Raw genomic sequence first — 18030 nt, 5'->3', positions numbered from 1 at the left:
ATAGATACCCTTGAAATTTTGACTAAGAGAATTTCCAGAAACATGTAGCTTTAAAGACCATACTAGTGAATAAACCTTAGCCCATCAGACCATAATCCTTAAGGTAGCCTTACAATAGACCAAAGCCAACCCAATAACCAAATCTGATCAGGATCCATCTTTTCTGGTCTAGTCTAGAACAACATAGACACCTTAGATAAATGGTTAAATGGAGCCCTAGAATACCTTAGATTTGAACCATACCACAACTGCTGGATTCAATAGGTTCTCGGGTCAAAAGAGTGTTCTATCAGATTTGTTCAGGTTTTGACCATGTCAACTCTACAATCCTAATCTAATAGGTTTAGAATCACTAGAAGATAAACCTAGGAATCCTAATCTTAGAAGAACTGCTTCCCAAGTTGAGCTCTATAGACAGCTCCTGGTCTTCCACAATAGACCACCATAATCTAGGAAATAGGGTAGGAAAATCTCCTAGGCTTAGAAAACTTTGTAGACACCCCATTTTAAAACTGACAAATTTCATGTTTTTCCTGAACACATAGGACCACACTATTTCAATAGACCCCTAAACTATAGACCACCATAATCCATGGTCCCCATCCTATGATCCACACCTAGCAAATCTTGTAGTTTTTAGTAGTTATCCATTCCACACCCATAGTTTTTAGTAGTTATTCATTCCAAAGAGGAAGCAAGGCATAAACTCAGCCGGTGCTGATTCAGGGGAGGCCTCGAAGCCTCAGGAGTCCAGGACAACCAAATTTGATGATGCCACCCGCATCAAGACCGCAAGTTATTTACACTTCTTGCCTTCACCTTTCTCTTTGAATTTTGTTGATATCTCCCCTCGAAATTTGTTAGAAATCTTGACTATCGATGGTTGAAAGAGGTTAAAATTGAATTAGGGTTTTGCAACCTAGATCTAGGATCATGTTTTCTAGGATCTAGGGTTTGAAGGCTTAAGGCTGTAAGGCTAGGATGAGGATGGCCTAGGCTATGGTTTTACTCAAGAATTACAGGTTAGGAAACTACGGTTTAAATCTCTAGAAGGATTAGGCTTCTAAAATTTCTTGGGTTTTCTCTAAAATTGGGTGTTTAGGTGAATGACCGAATTAAACCCCTTATATAGGCTTAGTCGGTTTCAACATGCTTTTGAAGTTTATCTATGGATTCTATCTCAAAATTACGGTCAAATTCAGTTAGAGTCGTTGGACAACGCATGCCAAGTCATTTGGAAAATTTTTGGTTCAGATGTCGCCTATCGCAATGTGTTTAGGTTCTGGCATAAACAACATGATCATCGCCGTCTGGACCTGCATTTGGACCTGGATGGAGTTTCTGCCAAACAAATTTTTTGAGGCCATATCTTTCAAACCATAAGTTGGATTAAGGAGATTCTTGAATCGTTGGAAAGCTGAAAATTAGCCCAATTTGGATGATTTTTAAGGAGTCTAAAAGGCTAGGATTTGTAGATATCAATTTCAAGTTTTCGGTTATCAGATTAGTGTTTGGGGTGGTTTCCTATATATATAAGGCTCAGGGCTATCAAGGATGACTACTTAGGATATTGGGTGAGTTTAAATATGGGGTTTTAGGTTTGAAAAGGTGACTAGGGTCCACTACGTTGTTGTGGTCCCGTTCAGGGCTTACGAAAGATTCACCAATTCCAAACTCTGGTGCTTACACTGCTGGCTTGAAATCACGCAAAAACCAAGGAAGAAACCAAGAAAATTTAGAAAAAAATAAATTAAAAATAATTTTTTTTTTAAAAAAGAAAGGAAACTTACCTGTCACTTGGGGCCCGTGGGCTCGACACCTGGGATTGGGGACTTCGATCAAGCTGTACTTATGAGCATGCCTTCTCCTTGCTGAAAGAATTGTTGAGATTGTCTAGGGGAATATATTTCCTAAACCTTAGTCGAGGGCTTCCTAGAACTGTTGGAGCTTGTAGAGATTTAGGGTTTTAGAGAGTCATCTTAAGGGTTAGATCACCTACGGCTTTCTAGTGTTTTCTCACTATAGGTTTGTTTACGATGCAAATAAGAGAGATTTTATGAGGAAGATCCCTCAGATCTGAACACCAAAAACTGATTTTTGAAAAGAGTGATAGATAGTGGGAAAATCAAGACCTAATCTGAGACCAGATCTATTAAAAAATGACTAGATCCTCTCTCTGATCAATGGCAGAGCCAACATCGATCCAAAAGCACGAAATACAATATAAAGTGTAATAAAACATATTTAATTCTAATAAAAATAAATAAATACATAAAAGAAATACAGAAAGAGTAAAAAAGTACCAGACCGGGACTCCCTAGGCTTCGAGGCTTTGCCCGTATCAAGACCGGATAAGTTTATGTCGTGCGTCCTCTTTGTCTCTCTTCAAGTTTTAACCAGGCTTTGGCAAAGGCTTGGTTGGATCTCAAGATCTAAGGGCTGCAAGTGGCCTACAGCTAGGGTTTTTCTAAATCTAGGTTTTTCTGGTCTCACAATTTCTCAGGTTTCTTTGGGCTCTCTCTTTCTCTCTCTCAAAACTTCCTAGCCTCCTACGTTCCACCTCTTTTTACCACATCTCACTTTCTCTCTGGGGCACGCTAGTTTTTTTTCTCTTAAAGACCTAATAGGGATGTAGAATAAATAACTACTAAGAGCTATGGGATTTGCTAGGTGTAGAATGGATAACTACTAAAACCATGGGTGTGGAATGGATAACTACTAAATTGCTAAGTGTAGAATGGATAACTACTAAAACCATCGGTGTGGAATGGATAACTACTAAAAACTATGGGTGTGGAATGGATAACTAGTAAAAACTAAAATATTTGCTGGGTGTGGATAATAGGATGGAGACCATAGATTATGATGGTCTATGGTTTAGCGGTCTAATGAAATAGCGTGGTCTTATGGGTTCAAAAAAACCATAGAATTTGTCTGTTTTAAAATGGGGTGTCTACAAAGTTTTTTGAGCCTAGGGGATTTTCGTAGCCTATTTCTAAAGAATTTTCTATGATTTCATCATGATTAATTATCTCTACAAAGAAAAGGCTTAAAGAAGAAGATCATTGGCTCTCACGTTTCTCTCTTTTCTTCTCTTTTTCTAATTCTCTTTAAGAGAAGGTTAACTTTCTCTCTCTTCTTTTTCTTCTTCTTCACTCTCAAAGAAAGCTCTCTGTATTTTTCAATTCACCAATAAGAGGCACGCCAAAAGAAGAGGCCCAAGGTAGGGAGAGACAACCAACCAAGATAGCAACACAATCCACCCACGTGAAGCCTTTTATATTGTGTTCTCTCTCTAATATAGATATGGGTAGAATCTTTGACCACTTTATTTATCCTTATATCATCTCATGTGGGGACTACATGAGGATATTACTTTAAAGAAGGCCTTCAACCTACTCACGTGTTTACCTTTGTATGGACCAATGGGATAAGACCATTATGGAAGGAATAATGCATACCCTCTTAAAAGATGGTTCATCTCTATTGTTTTTTAAGTAAGAGATAAGAAGAAATATCTACCTATAACAATCACGTGAGACTTCCCAATTCCATGGGATAATGACTTGATCAACAAGTCATCTTTTTATCTTTTCAAAATTGCCCTTATAATAAAAGAGTATGTTTCAAGGAAGTCCTCCCTCATGGGACGGACTCTCCCAACAATCTCCCCCTCCAGTCTTGAGAGGGAGGTTTCCCTTCACAAATCAACCAGGTATTCAAATAGCACCCATGTCATCTATCTTTCTGCATGACACTTGCTTATCTCTAACTAAGGTCTTTGTCATCATATCCGATGTATTCTTGTGGGTATAGATTTTCTTTAATTGCAAAAGTTTCTCACCTTTCTGCAACTTGGATTGCCATGTAACAGCTCTCCCTATAAAAGTAAGCAGGTATCCCAAGATTGACTTATTGAAGTCCAATTCTCTAGCCAAGTCTTCATCCGTGTACCATTATAACAACAAAGGTTTACCTCCCCAAAAGCACAAATAAAGTTTGGATGTTCCTTTGAGATATCTGAATATCCAATTCACTGTTGCCCAGTTTTCCTTGCCAAGATTATAGATGAATCTGCAGACTACGCTTCCACTGCATGCGCTCCTTACTGTCAATCCATAGGGAACTTTTTGTATTTCTTCATTCTTCCTCTTGGTTGAAGGGATCTGCCTAGCACTTAACTCCTGTACCTTCTTGCTTTTCGGCAATTTTACTAAGTCATAAGTGTGATTCTTATGTAAGGATTTGTTCTCATTTTGCATAGCTTTAACACACACCTCTTTGTATTTGTCATCCTAGGCTTCTTGGTAGATTTCTAATCCACCCGTTTCAGTGTATAGGGCATACTGTAATGCGAGGTAATTGGTAGAGGGTTTATGTCCCCTAAAGGGCCTTTTCAGTTCAATAGTAAATGACACTTCTTGAACAAGCTACTCCCCCTGCTCCTCATCACCCGGACTGACATGTCAAACTTTTTGGACCCATCGTCTTGTTTCACTTCTCCACCGTCTCCATTTACGATGGTGGGAGGAACTAAGACCGGTTTTGAACCATCGAAGATTCGTTGCTTTTATGACTTCTTTATGTCTTCAATAGTAAGGTTTTCCTGAAAGACCACATCTATACCCTTGATCACCTTCATGTTCTCAGGATCCCACAACTTATTATCAAATTCTTCTTCTAAGTGCCTTAAAAAGATGCATAGGATTGCTTTCTCATTCAGCTTGGATCTTTGTTCCTTGACCACGTGAACTAATGTGTTGCACCCGAACACCATCAAGTGTGAATAAGAGATATCCACCCCGATCCAAACTCTCTCTGGGATTTGACCATCTATAGGAAACGTTGGGGATTGATTTATTAGGTAGCACGCTGTGAGGACTGTAACACCCTCAATACGGCTTGAAAGTGCATAACATGCTTCTAACTCTGAGACATTTTAGCATCTTGCCTGTCTCTCATTCCATTTGAGCATAAAAATTCTGAAAGATCTCGATCACTTGATCTTTCGATTTCATCAAGTACACCCATATCTTTCCCGAAGCATCATCGATGGTATGATGCACCACTAAATAACTTGAAATCCATAAGACCACACACATCTGAATCCACCAAATCCAGGATTTGTTTGCCTAACAAACAGTGGCACATGGGGTTGGAGATTCATTCTTGACATTGGGAAGATTATGCTTCTCTGATAATTTTTCCATTCATTTTTCACTCATGTGGCCGAAACGCTTATGCCACAGGTCTAATGAGGATCCTTCCATGGCGGCATTAACATCATCATTGAAGCTGGAGCACCTGAATTTTGTGGAGTGAACAATACTTCTTGTCCTTTCCTATAACAAGAGATCCCTTTGTTAGCTTCCAATGTCTTTTACCGAACACTAAGTGATATCCTTCATCATCTAAACACCCTCCTGAGATGAGGTTTAGAAAAATATCCGGTACGTGTCGGACTGCTTTTAGCACAAGCCTCATCCTATTATCAGTCTTGATATGTACATCTCCCTCACCCACAATCTTTGAGGAACCGTTGTTCTCCATCTTTACAAAGCCAAAATCTCCCGCTCTGTAAGAAGCAAAACAACATCTCTGTGGAGTAACATGAAAATATACTCCGGTATCCACAACCCAGTCCTAGTTGCATGATGCAATATTAATGCACCATTCACCACATTGTTGACCACCCCAACATCTTTAGCTACTACAGTGGTTTCCTTGCCATCATTATTGCTATTGTCATCATTCCGCTCTCTCTCAAGCTCCTGAAAATCTTTCTTGATGTGCCCTTCCTAGCCAAATGACAATATATGATCCCCTTTTTCATCTTCGATCTAGCTTTATCGTTAGATCAGTTTGATCAGTTTTGGTCTCCATTCATGGACCTTCCTCGATTTGTGACAAAGGCTTGTGAGTTCGATGCATTGAAGGATTTTCTTCTCGTTTCCTCATTCAACAGACTGCTAGTGACCTGTATCATGGTTGCTATCCCATCAGGTAGTGAGTTACTCACTAAGAGTACAAGGGTTTCCCAACTGTCCAGTAGTGAATCGAGCAAAAATAGAGATTGTAGCTCATCTTCCAAGAAAAACTTCATCATTACGAGTTGATTAACAAATGCTTTGCACCTAATTCAGGTGCTTTGCAATGGATCTCCCGTCCCTGAACTTCATGTTCACTAATTTTCAGATCAAGAATGCTTTAATTTCGGTGGTCTTCCTCTCATACAAATCATGTAGCTTATCCCACAATGACTTGTAGAATATCTCCGTCGACATATGATGAAACACATTTTCTTTCAACCATTGTTGGATGGTTTCGTGAGCCTTTTAGTCCAGTCGCTTCTACTCATCGCCTATCATACCTTCGGGCTTATGTTCTATCCCTTTAATGGGTGTGTACAAGTCCTTACAATATAGTAGATCTTCCATCTTTGGTTTCCAGACGATTCTAGTATTCTCATTGAGCGATATCATCCTGCTCTCCATACTGGAATCCATCTTTAACCCACACATATTATCTTTCACACACCTCTCTTCTATTCACCAGTGGTTAAGGTATCCACAGTCTGTTAAGCTATCCATTGTCGGTTAACCTATCCACCATCGGTTAAGCTATCCAATGCCAGTTAAGCTATCATCCGTCGGTTAAGCTATCCATTGTTTCTCAGGGTGTCACCATCAGTCAACCGGCGGTTAAAGTAATTTATTGTTGGTCAAGGTGCTAACTGACGGTCCATTGATCAATACCTTCTTTTCACAATGGTGATTCACTGTTGCTCAAGGTTATGACTAATGGTCCATCAATCAAGGCATTCTTTGCATAGTGGGCACTCACTAGCAGCTTATGATTGACGACATGTCCCAACAGATACCGAAAGTCCAATTAATCAAAACAACCAAAGTCAGGGTTGACATTGATCGAAGAATGGGATTAAGAGAGAGCTATTGAACCTTGTCCTTTTCGTGAGCATATACCCACGAGTTAGGTTATGGCCAGGGAAGGCTTTGATACCACTTGCTGAGCTCATCCAATTAGAGCCTTTTCACACAAATACAGATGCATGTTGCGGAACCCGGATATATGGGACACAAAAATATGCTAGAACTGATGTATGTGTGTATGAATTGGAAAAATATGAAATAAAGAAAATAACTTACTAGCACCGAGATTTACATTGTTCACCTTTTCAGCCAATGTCCACGGGAGAAAGAGATCAAATCCATTAAAACCCTCTAGAGGATTTGATCTCTGGGGTAACCCTAATTGTCTTTTCGTTGACCTATAAATGCCCCTTTCATTATGCAAATGGAAGAGAAATTTTTTGCATCCAAAAAGCATACGGTTAGAAAGCATGTCAAGACATCAGAGGGGGAAAAATTCAAAAGAACAAATAATTCTTAAAGAGATAAAAGGGGATTGGATGATCAAGGTTTGCCTACAGCTTCCGGGTGTAGTTTCTTTGGGTTTTATATAATTGGAGTCATATTTCATGAAAAAAATCTCATAGAGCTCTGATTTCCATCAAACAGTATTTTTTTTTTTTTTTTTTTCACAAATAAAACTATATAATGTTTTAAGAATCCAATATTTACTCACTTTGATTTTCAGGGATGTGGAGATGTATGGTAAACCGTTTCCAATACTGCAAAAAGAAGGGTGAAAATATGGAGTAAAACTTGCAGCACATCAGCGTATAAAGAAATCAAAGTGTGTTTTGATGCATCATACGGCCTATAAAGAAATGAAGTGTGCTTTGATGCATCATACCAAAAAGCGAAAAGGGTTTGAGACTTAATGTTCTTTACATAACGGTGAACTTTATATGCAAAAAAATAGAAAAGAGAGAGAACTAAGACATTAGCTGATTAATTTGGAAGACATTGTATTGTCCGTTGACCAACGGACTACTATTCTTGTGTCCCATGTTATAATGCACAGTTGGAAAATGATCTCAATGGCACTTACTACCTAGCAATCTTTGACCTTAATGCTTCCCATGTTTGTCCATCCAACAACTCAAGCAACATTTTCCAGTTCAATTTTTGAATAATGCATTCGAAGTTATTTTATTTAATTAGATAATATGATGTTTATTAAACTTAGTCACAAACAAAACATTGTTTGATGCCAATGGTGCTATTATAATTTGTGAAATATATAAAAATGCTCATAAGCATTTACAATTTTAACATTTTACCCAATTGCAACTATTACAACTCATGATTATGTGTCTTTTCATGGATACTTTGAAATTAAATCAAAAGATATAGATAGACTGTTAAGTAGTTCTTCTTTTTCTAGGATAATATTTGACTATTCATGAATAAAAATAAATTACTAAATATTTGTAATTCCCTATAAAAAGGCATCGGTCAATAATATTCTAATAAAAATTCCTCCTGATGCCGATAGTTGTAGCTAAGGATTCGTCAGTGGCAGGATTTGAACCTAGGACTTTCTAATTTCAGTTTGATACCAAATGTTTATGGTATATTCTAATATGTTATGCATATGTGATATAGAGTTGCCCCGTGTGATACTGAACATACGGTATGCCTTCGTAAATGAGTTCTTGGCAAAGGTAGTCAGGTTGGTGGGTGCCATGATATCTGTGAGTCTTCCATTCTCACCGGATTCTAAATTAATACTAAAAGTAATGTATATCACCATCATCATCATTAGAGCCGTATCCCAGTTATTTAGGGTTAACCACATGAATCCTGTTATGCCATTATGCTTGATCGAGGCCATACCTTTACTAAGATTGTAGATATCCTATTTTTGAAACTGGTAAATTCCATTGTTTTCCTGAATCCTTAGGATCATACTATTCCATAAGATTCATAAACAATAGAATACCATAGCCCATAGTTCCCATCCTGTGATCCAATATCCTGGCATATTTTTTGGTTATTAAAGTATGGAAAATTTTTATATAAGGATGCTACCTTATAATGTAGGACTACGGATGCCCCTCAAAAATCCATCGGAACTTAGATTAGAATTCAAATTGTCCCCTCTCTATCACTTGTAAAAAAATGTTTATAGTTCAGATCCGAGGGATCTTCCTCCGAAGATCTCTCTGATCTGCATCATAAATGAAGATCATAAGTCCCCATATCTCTTCCCACTATTTCTATCTATATTTATTTGGGCCTTTCCATTGCCTTTTTAGAACCTTCTACATGAACTAAATTGTACGTCCTAACCAATAAAGTATTGGGGCATACGCTACACATGGTCAGCTGAACTAAGTCTACTTTCCGCCACACCTAAGTTCCCTCGAATGTATTCATTTTGAATTTTATCCTTTCTTGTCTTGCGACTTATTTACCCTAACATCCTCATCTCAACTACACTTATTCTACGGATATGTTGTTTCTTGACAGTCCAACATTTTGCTCTATAAAGCAAAAATTGTCTTATAATTGTCTTAAAGAACTTCCCCTTAAGCTTAAGTGGTATGTGGCGATCACATAAAATACCAGTTGCACATCTCAAGTTTGACCACGCAGCTCTTATTCTATGTGTGACATCTTCTTCAATCTCTCTATTTTTTTTGGATTATTAATATAAAATATCCAAAATACTCTCTTTTAGGTATGTCTTGGCTATTAATCTTAACTAATTTCATATTTCTACTCTGATTATTTACTAAATTGGCATTCCATATATTCTATCTTAGTGCGATTAATCTCAAAATCTTTAGTTTCTACAGCATCCTTTCAAAGTTCTAACTTTACATCAACGTTATTTCTAGCCACATCGAACAAAATCATGTCATTTGCGAGCAACATATATTATGGTACCTCACCTTCTAAGTGCTTAGTTAACTCATCTACAATTGAAACAAAGAGATATGGGATTAATGTTGACCCCTGATGCATACCTCTTGTATCTGAAAACTCAATTATCTCTCACTAGTTGTCATCACACTAGTTCACACTCACTCCCTCATATATATATCTCTCACCATGTCAATATAGAATTTAGAAACTCGTTTTTTTCAAGCACCAACTAAATTAAATCTTTAAGTATCTTATTGTAAGCATTATCTAAATCACTAAGGCCCATGCATAGGTCTTTTTCTCTCTCTCTGAACTTCTCAATCAGTTGTCTAAGTAGGAAAATAGCCTCAACTGTTGACCTTCCAAGCATAAAACAAAATTAATTTTCTAATACAATCGATTCATATCTTAGTTGTTGTTTAATCAATCTCTCTCATAGCTTCATAGTATGGCTCATAATTTAGATCCGTCGATAATTCGTATAATTATGTATATCTCCTTTGTTCTAGTAAATAGGTATTACAATACCTTTTCTCCATTCATTTGACATTTTCTTTGTTTTCAATGTCTTGTTGAACAATTTGGTCAGCCAACATATGTCAATCTCCCCTATGTACTTCTAGACCTCTCTCGGGATACCATCTGATCCTAAAGACTTTCCTATCTTCGTCCTCCCCAATGCTTCTTTTACTTCGGGTGTCCTAATCATGTGAATGTATCAATGTTCTCTGCTCTCATTCATGCAAAAGGCTCCTCTTAATATTGTGTTCCCATTGTGTTCATCATTTAACAATTTTTAACATAAACTATCCATTTTTTGTTGTCCTCGACATCCTTCACCAAGATCCTTTGCTCCTCACTCTTAATTGGTCTAAATAACTCTCTCTCTCTCTCTCTCTCTCTCTCTCTCTCTCTCTCTCTCTCTCTCTCTCTCTCTCTCTCTCTCTCTCTCTCTCTCTCTCTCTCTCTCTTCTCTCTCTCTCTCTCTCTCTCTCTCTCTCTCTCTCTTTCTCTCTCTCTCTCTCTATATATATATATATATATATATATATATATATATATATATATATATATAGATGATTATCATTTGGTTAGGATGTGTCCTGAATTTCCAACTCTTCAAATGTACGGGCAAAGATCAAAGCTACCCTCATACAAACTAAAATGTACATTTACTAATTATTTTTTTGGGGTAAGTACATTACTACTTAATATATTAAGCCAAAATATTTTATACTCCCTTAGTATACTATTCTTTCCCACAGGTAAAACCCAATCTAAGATTAATTTCACGACCCCAAATTTTTAGGATGCAACCTCTTTGAACTGTAGACTAACCTCAATAAAAAAGTTTCTTAATTGCACCCCTTTTGCATTTTTTAAAAAATAATAGCTCAAGATTAAGTAGAGACCATCCTATTTTTGGAAAAGTGAGATCTAAATGTTAAAAAACTTACAATTCAAACTTTTTCCCTTTAAAAATAATCTCATGAAGATGCATACTATTCTCTAGCAAGTAGCATATGGTCATATATTAGAAAGGGAACATTCCACCTCTTCTTTGATTATCCCCTTATTTCTTCTAATTCTACCTCGCGAAACATGAATGTTATATGCATCCCTTTAATGGATTCAGCCTCCGTCATTGTTGGGTGGATGATAAAAACCTGATAAACAATTGCATTAACGGTCCCCATTGTTTAGGGGACCACTGTCTAGGGATCGTTGTCCATCATTTGATCATGTATGTAACCAAGTACAACATGCATATATTTGTGCTATATACTATACAAGTGAGGCATCTGCCGTCCATTTTCAAGATCAACAATAGATAAGAAATGCGGTTCGAAAATGTGTGCATGTATACTGATTGTATGGCTGTCAAAATACTCCAACAGCACGTTTGCCATTTATCTACTATTCATCTATTAACATCAGAAATTTTAAAATATAATTGGACATGATGCCACTCCTTGACATGTCATTGGGCTAGAGGTCACACACAATAAAGTAATATTCAATAATAGAAAGATTGTGTATGTGACTCAAGAATAGAAAGATTGTGTATGTGTATGTGCACGTGTGGGTAGATGGACGGTTACAATTGACCAATAAGGATATCAACATTTTTAAATGGGTGGTCCTTCAGCCCTAAAATGTCAAAATAAATAAATAAATAAATAAAATAAAATAAAATAAAATAAATAAATAAATAAATAAGCGATGTTCATGCAAGAAAAGCCGTTCAACCCTAGGTAGAAGACCCAAACTTGACAAAGAAAACAAAGAATAACATAATGTACTTGTAATAGACAACAATTAAAAATAAGTACCTTAAGAACAAATAAATAATAGATCCAGATTTCCTAGGCAAAGGTTTCTTCTCACGTTTACATCTTCGATCCAAACGATGACAGATCTAGACCGTTCATTCCAATGTGGGTCCCACTATCCACTCAAGCAAAGCCGGATCGGGTCACCCTTGTGGCTGGTGAGTCATATGGTGCAAAGTACATGTAGGTCCCTAGTGTTGCTTCCTATACAGTGGAGAGCCATTGCTCAAGGATCAGGGCCAAGCCTGAGCTCCAAATCGAGCTTCTCCTCCTCGGCGGCAGGATTTCGCGAGCCCTCTTGCGTCCCTTCGGGCTCACCACTACTTCTGGCTCTTGCTCCGCTCGACCCCTCCTCACGAATCTCGGAAAACAACCGCAATTGAGGAGGTTTCCCTGTATCAATCATTGCTGGTCTGACCGAAGCTGCTCCATGATAATATTTGGGGGAGTAACTCATCTGTGATTCTCCCCTCCCAATTGTGCCACCAGTCGTCATCGAGGGATGACGTGACGAACCCATCGATTCATCTTCTTGAACCGGGGGCTGTCGAAGCCTGGCCCTGTCTTTCCTGTGTATGTTCATATGGCCACCTAAGGCTTGTGCAGTCGAGAAGCCCCTCTTGCAAAAGGTACACTCATATGATCGATTCGGTCCCGTATCCAGCTCTGGGTGCTCCGGATCTTGCCTCGACCCCGGCGATCTACTCGGCTCCATCAAGGCAAGCTTATCAGTGCAGTCAAAGCAATTCACTTGACAATTCACTGTCTTCTACAAATGCCTCATGGCTGAGAGAAAGGGCAAAGCTTCTACATATTCATCAATGGAGCTTTTGCGGTGTGAAAAGATAGTGGGGGAAAGGAGGATTTGTAGTGGGGGAGGTTTTTATGTCTTAGGGTTGTGATTTATGTGAAGACCAACACATTAAAAATTAACCATTTTTCTACACGCTTTTGACGTATTCTTCATCAACTCTTATTGTTTTAGCCGGCGGGAGCATCAGATGGCCCCATCCCCTCCAACTTTTCCAAAGTAGTAAATAACAAAACCACTCGATTCTCTCTAAGAACGTTTTTGAGTGCCCATAATGCCCCATCCTCTTATTCAAATAGTCACTTTGCACAAGGCCAGTACTAATAATAACAATATATAACGTCTTAAAAAAGGATGAAGTTCCTAGAAGGCCTAGGTTTTGTGGAAACAAAATAGAGCCTTACGTCAAATCCTCACGCACTTTTGGCAACATGATGGCTCTAAAACCAATTTCTAACAGAGATAATAAAAGTTAAAACTCAAAAATTGGTATGGAGCTTGCGGGTATGTGAACACTTATTTTTAAGACGAAATAGACGGTCTAGATAATTTATTATACTATACATTATTTTTAGAGCTTGAAATTCTAATTTTTTTTTACAATCATAGATGCTCGATGAGAAGGTTTTCCAATGCTTGAATTGAAATTTTCTGAGTTATAAAGTGAGGCTTTATTTATTTGGATAGGGCTGCAGCCCTATCAAATCATTTTCCTTAAAATTGAATAATAACAATGCCTGTACACAATACTAAAAGAACATGGGAAACGGCATGTTATGCATTTGACAATTATACTTCTTGGATTGTTTATATTAAACCAAGGGGTTACCTCCATTTCTGCAAATTGCCCAAAACTCGGTTACTTTTTATATCTTAAGAACATTACTGACTTGTGCCTCTCTCTCTCTCTCATATATTTCTCTCTCACATATATTTTAGAGGTGTTTCTCTCTCTTCTCTCTCTCTCTACATATATTTTAGAGGCATTTGTCACCCCCACGAGCCATTGTAGCTGTCAGCTTGTTGCGCTCCAACGCGTTTAGGGCTTTGGATTTTTCCCTTTCGATTCTTTCTGGAAAGCCGCTTTTGAAAACCAGACAGCCTTCTAACTCTCTCTCTCTCTAAAACTCTCTCTTTCTCTCACCAAAAACCTTTGTTTAGATGGTGGCAGTGGACAAATTCCGTTGAGTCAGGGGGTCAAGATACGTACAAAGGCATGGTCCTTTTGGTCGTGGTGTCTATGAATGAATTTCAATGGTCATCATTACATTTTCTTATTGTTCTTCTACTTATAATAATTATTTATTTCTGTGCTTCCTATTTAATAATCTAATAATTATTTATGACTGTCCTTCTTATTTGATAATCTAAAGGATCTAAAATAGGTAGGGACCGCCCTAATTCACCTGAAAAAATTAAAAAAAAAAGAAAGAGGAGTGGATGTTAAAGTCCATGACCCATGACTAGGTTCCCTCCTATTAGGAGCAAAAGTTTCATGAATATATTGACATTTCAAGCACATTCACCTCAAGGCTCAGGAAGATAAAAGAATGTGTTTTGCAAAAAGAAGAAGGTTTATGTAAGTGCGAGGCTCTAAACAATCAAATTAAAGCGCACCTAAAAATTTATTAGAAGAGGATGTTTCAATGCTCAAAATTCTTCAAATTGATCATCTCAATCTCAATATATGTGGATATGACAAAAAAATAGATTTCAAGTCTTAAAAATAATGAATCTTATAATATATTTTTAGACCGTCAATTTTTAATATTTTCAAGTGTTCATAGATCTGCTCAATCTACACTAATTTTTAAAGCTTTAAAAATTAGATATAAAAATAAATTTTTAAGCCATCACATAGATTTACAGTATTGAAACAATATCTTTCGATACTATTTGAAGGCACTCCCTACTTTGATGGTTTAGAGCCTCGGTCTTATAGAAACCACACCCTTGCAAAAAAAAAAAAAAAAAAAAAAAGAAGGTGCATAAATTGATTAACCATTAAATCCACTCTCGGGACTAAACAATGGTTCGGTGGAAAAGACTGGTGTGAGGAAGTAACTTTCATAGTCATGGAGGTGGAGGTGGAGGTGTGAGAAGCTGTACGTCAATGAGAAAAGTAATTCTAGGGTTCCTACATATCCTAGATGGCTCAAGGTTGGGCAGCAAATAGAACGAGTCTATGCATTACATGATTAGATGGACCCCCTCCAATGTTTCCATAGTACAAAGCGCTTATGTCGTCTCTAAAAAATCGGAACTGGATTCCGGCATGGCTCACCAAGTTCTTCCGATCTTTTCAGTCTGACTCGAGCAATTCTCGGCTCAAATCCGGCTATATTAAACAAAGATATCAGAAGGAGAAAAGCTGACCACTGTGAAGATTGAAGTGATTTTGGGTTCGGAAAATTAAAATCATTTAGATCTTAAATCGAGTTGCGATTTTGAAATGGCTCGACAATTTTAAATCACTTTAATATAGCTTCAGAGGATTTGTCCAACAGTCCATTGTGTTTTCATAAGGGAACGATCCGATGAATTATTAAAAGTAACTGTGTAATATAAAAAACTGGAAAGTGCCGGAAAAACGAAACATGGAAAAATGCTAAGGAAACAAAAAGACGTGGGGAAATATGTAAAAATATGATTTTTAATATTTTTAGCTCTTATAATGGCCATTATTTAGGATGTCTTGAAAATCGTGGCTGTAATTTATTTTTCTAGGTGTTTTGTGATTAAAGAATGATCCAAACATCCTGGCCAAGACAGCCATTTTATTTATTAAAACAACTGTTTTGACATATTAGGACTGTTTCATTACAAAAAAAATATTTATATCATCATAACAGGTGGCGTTCGTTAGCAATAGAACAAGCTTTTGTTCCTTACCTTGAATCACAGGATGGATTAGGGATGGTGAGGATTGGACAACTCTTGGAGAAATTTAGAGAAATTAAATGGTTGTCAATGTATTTATCTTTGTAGCATACTTTCATGAAGGTCACAATCACGTACAGTTGTCAAGCACCTGATAGTATAGTATTGTCAAAAATTTCAACAAAAAAAAAAAAACTTTTGAGCCATGTTAAAAGGACACCCAAATTCCCAATTTCACATCTACATGCCCAGATTAATTGTGATTTCCTCTGAAAAATAAATGATCTTGTTGTAGGAATTTTCATAAATGAATTATGATGTGTCCCATTGTATGTTAAATAGATGAGCTTACCATACTTTTTTTTTTTTTTTTTCCAAGTAGGCCCAGACAAGACCCTTTGAGAAAACAATGACCAGGTGGTGTACTCTTTTATAATATTACTGATTAAGTGTCACCTTCCTGGAACAGGTCCAATCTTTCCATATATCAATGCAGCGCAATGAAATCCCCACCATTCTAAAATTCTTGTGCATTCTCACTAGTATGTTGGAAGATTAGGGATACAAGTGCCTTAAGGACCACCCCAAAAGACATTCACATCATAAAATTCCAATGGGTTTGGCACGATTGCAAAGTTTATTCAGGGAACCTAGATAAGGTACTCAATTCTAATGGCGTTTTCACTTTATATGATTCACAGATAATTTATTTCTTTTTACTCAGTAGAGGACATGTCCCTAAGTTTTTATTTTCAAAAAGCAAGTTTAGAGTTGTGAAGGCTTTAAGTATTGTCTAGCAGTAAAATATGGTCCAACCCACTAAGGCTTTTTCCCAAGTCTTATATTTTGGACCGTGGACAATACTTCCTTAATTAATACAAGTTTGCTTTGAGATAGAAAAGAAATGACCATCTTGAAGGAATTACATACCTAGGGGCTTGTACATGCTTATGTATAACGAAACGTAGACAAACTAGGAATCGGGCTTGGATTAAGACGATAGTAGCTGGGATTTTACAGCGGTACATCTCAAGTTCTATTCCTATGTAACTTTGTCAAAAAAACAAAAAAAAGTTTCGCCAAAGTAGTTTACTTTCCATTTTGGGTGAGATCAAGTTATTTTATAAAAAAATAGCGAAAGTGGGGTACTTTAAATTATGGGTCCAGAAACGACTCATATTCATTTAGATATAATTCCTTCCTTAGTAAATCCTTTCAAAATTGAGTTATTTTATAAAAAAAATAGAGAAAGTAGGGTCTCTTAAATTATGGGTCCAGAAACGACACATATTCATTTAGATATAATTCGTTCCTTAGTAAATCCTTTCAAAATTGAGTTATTTTATAAAAAAAAAATGGAAAAAGTGGGGTCCCTTAAATTATGGGTCTAGAAACGACTCATATTCATTTAGATATAATTCGTTCCTTAGTAAATCCTTTCAAAATTGAGTTATTTTATAAAAACAATAGAAAAAGTGGGGCCTCTTGAATTATGAACTCAAAAATGACACATCTATTCAAATATGATTCTTTCTTGAGTCCACTAGCAACGCCAACTTCCAAATCTGTGTATATTGCTTAAAAACACATCTAAATTTTACCAACTAATGAATAACAGAAAATTATCAGAAAATAAACTAAATTGATAACAATAAATAAATAAAATTAAGCAGAGATAGAAATACTTACCTTATAGTGGCCCAAAACCCAAAGTTTCGGGCTTTGATCAGATCGCTCTTCTAGTGTCACCATCTCCTTTTGGATGCATCTTGCTTGTTGGAATTAATAGATCTAAGGGTCTTTTACCTAGATCTAGGGTTCCAAATGCTTCAGAGAATGTTAAAAAATTTTAGATAGAGTCTACTTAAGCTTTTCTAGGGTTACAAGAAGGTTTTCCTTAGTTTTCAAAGGTTTTGGGGATCTCCTAAGGTAAAATCAGAATTTTGGGATTTTTAGCGACTTTTGGGATTTGTTAGAATTTTTGTGGAGTTTTCCTAATTTTCTAGGATCTGAAGTTATTTTCGGGTATTTTCCTAATTTCGAATTTTCTAAGGGATTTAATCTACGTTTTACATTTTTCTTTTGAGAGGATATTTGGTCTATTTTGAAGAGGGTATTTATAGGTTGAACTAGGATTAGGGTTGAAATTAATCAACCTAATCTCTAGTTCAATTAGGGCTAGGTTTAGGGCATTCTTTGTAATTTTCCC

At 36.8% G+C, this 18030-nt stretch overlaps 1 protein-coding gene across 1 annotated transcript; it reads right to left on the bottom strand.

Moving 5' to 3' along the window:
* Window positions 1-12356: 12356 nt before the first annotated feature.
* Window positions 12357-12845, bottom strand: LOC18422819 (uncharacterized). Its single transcript, XM_006827458.3, has one exon. It carries the CDS (start codon window positions 12843-12845, stop codon window positions 12357-12359), a length of 489 nt encoding a protein of 162 aa, XP_006827521.1.
* Window positions 12846-18030: the final 5185 nt, after the last annotated feature.

The sequence above is a fragment of the Amborella trichopoda genome, chromosome 7 (assembly GCF_054954075.1).
Source record: "Amborella trichopoda isolate Santa Cruz 75 chromosome 7, AtrichopodaSantaCruz75HAP2 v2.0, whole genome shotgun sequence".
Lineage (NCBI taxonomy): Eukaryota > Viridiplantae > Streptophyta > Magnoliopsida > Amborellales > Amborellaceae > Amborella > Amborella trichopoda.
Note: the sequence above shows the minus strand (reverse complement) of the source record. Positions and strands in the feature narration are given on the sequence as shown.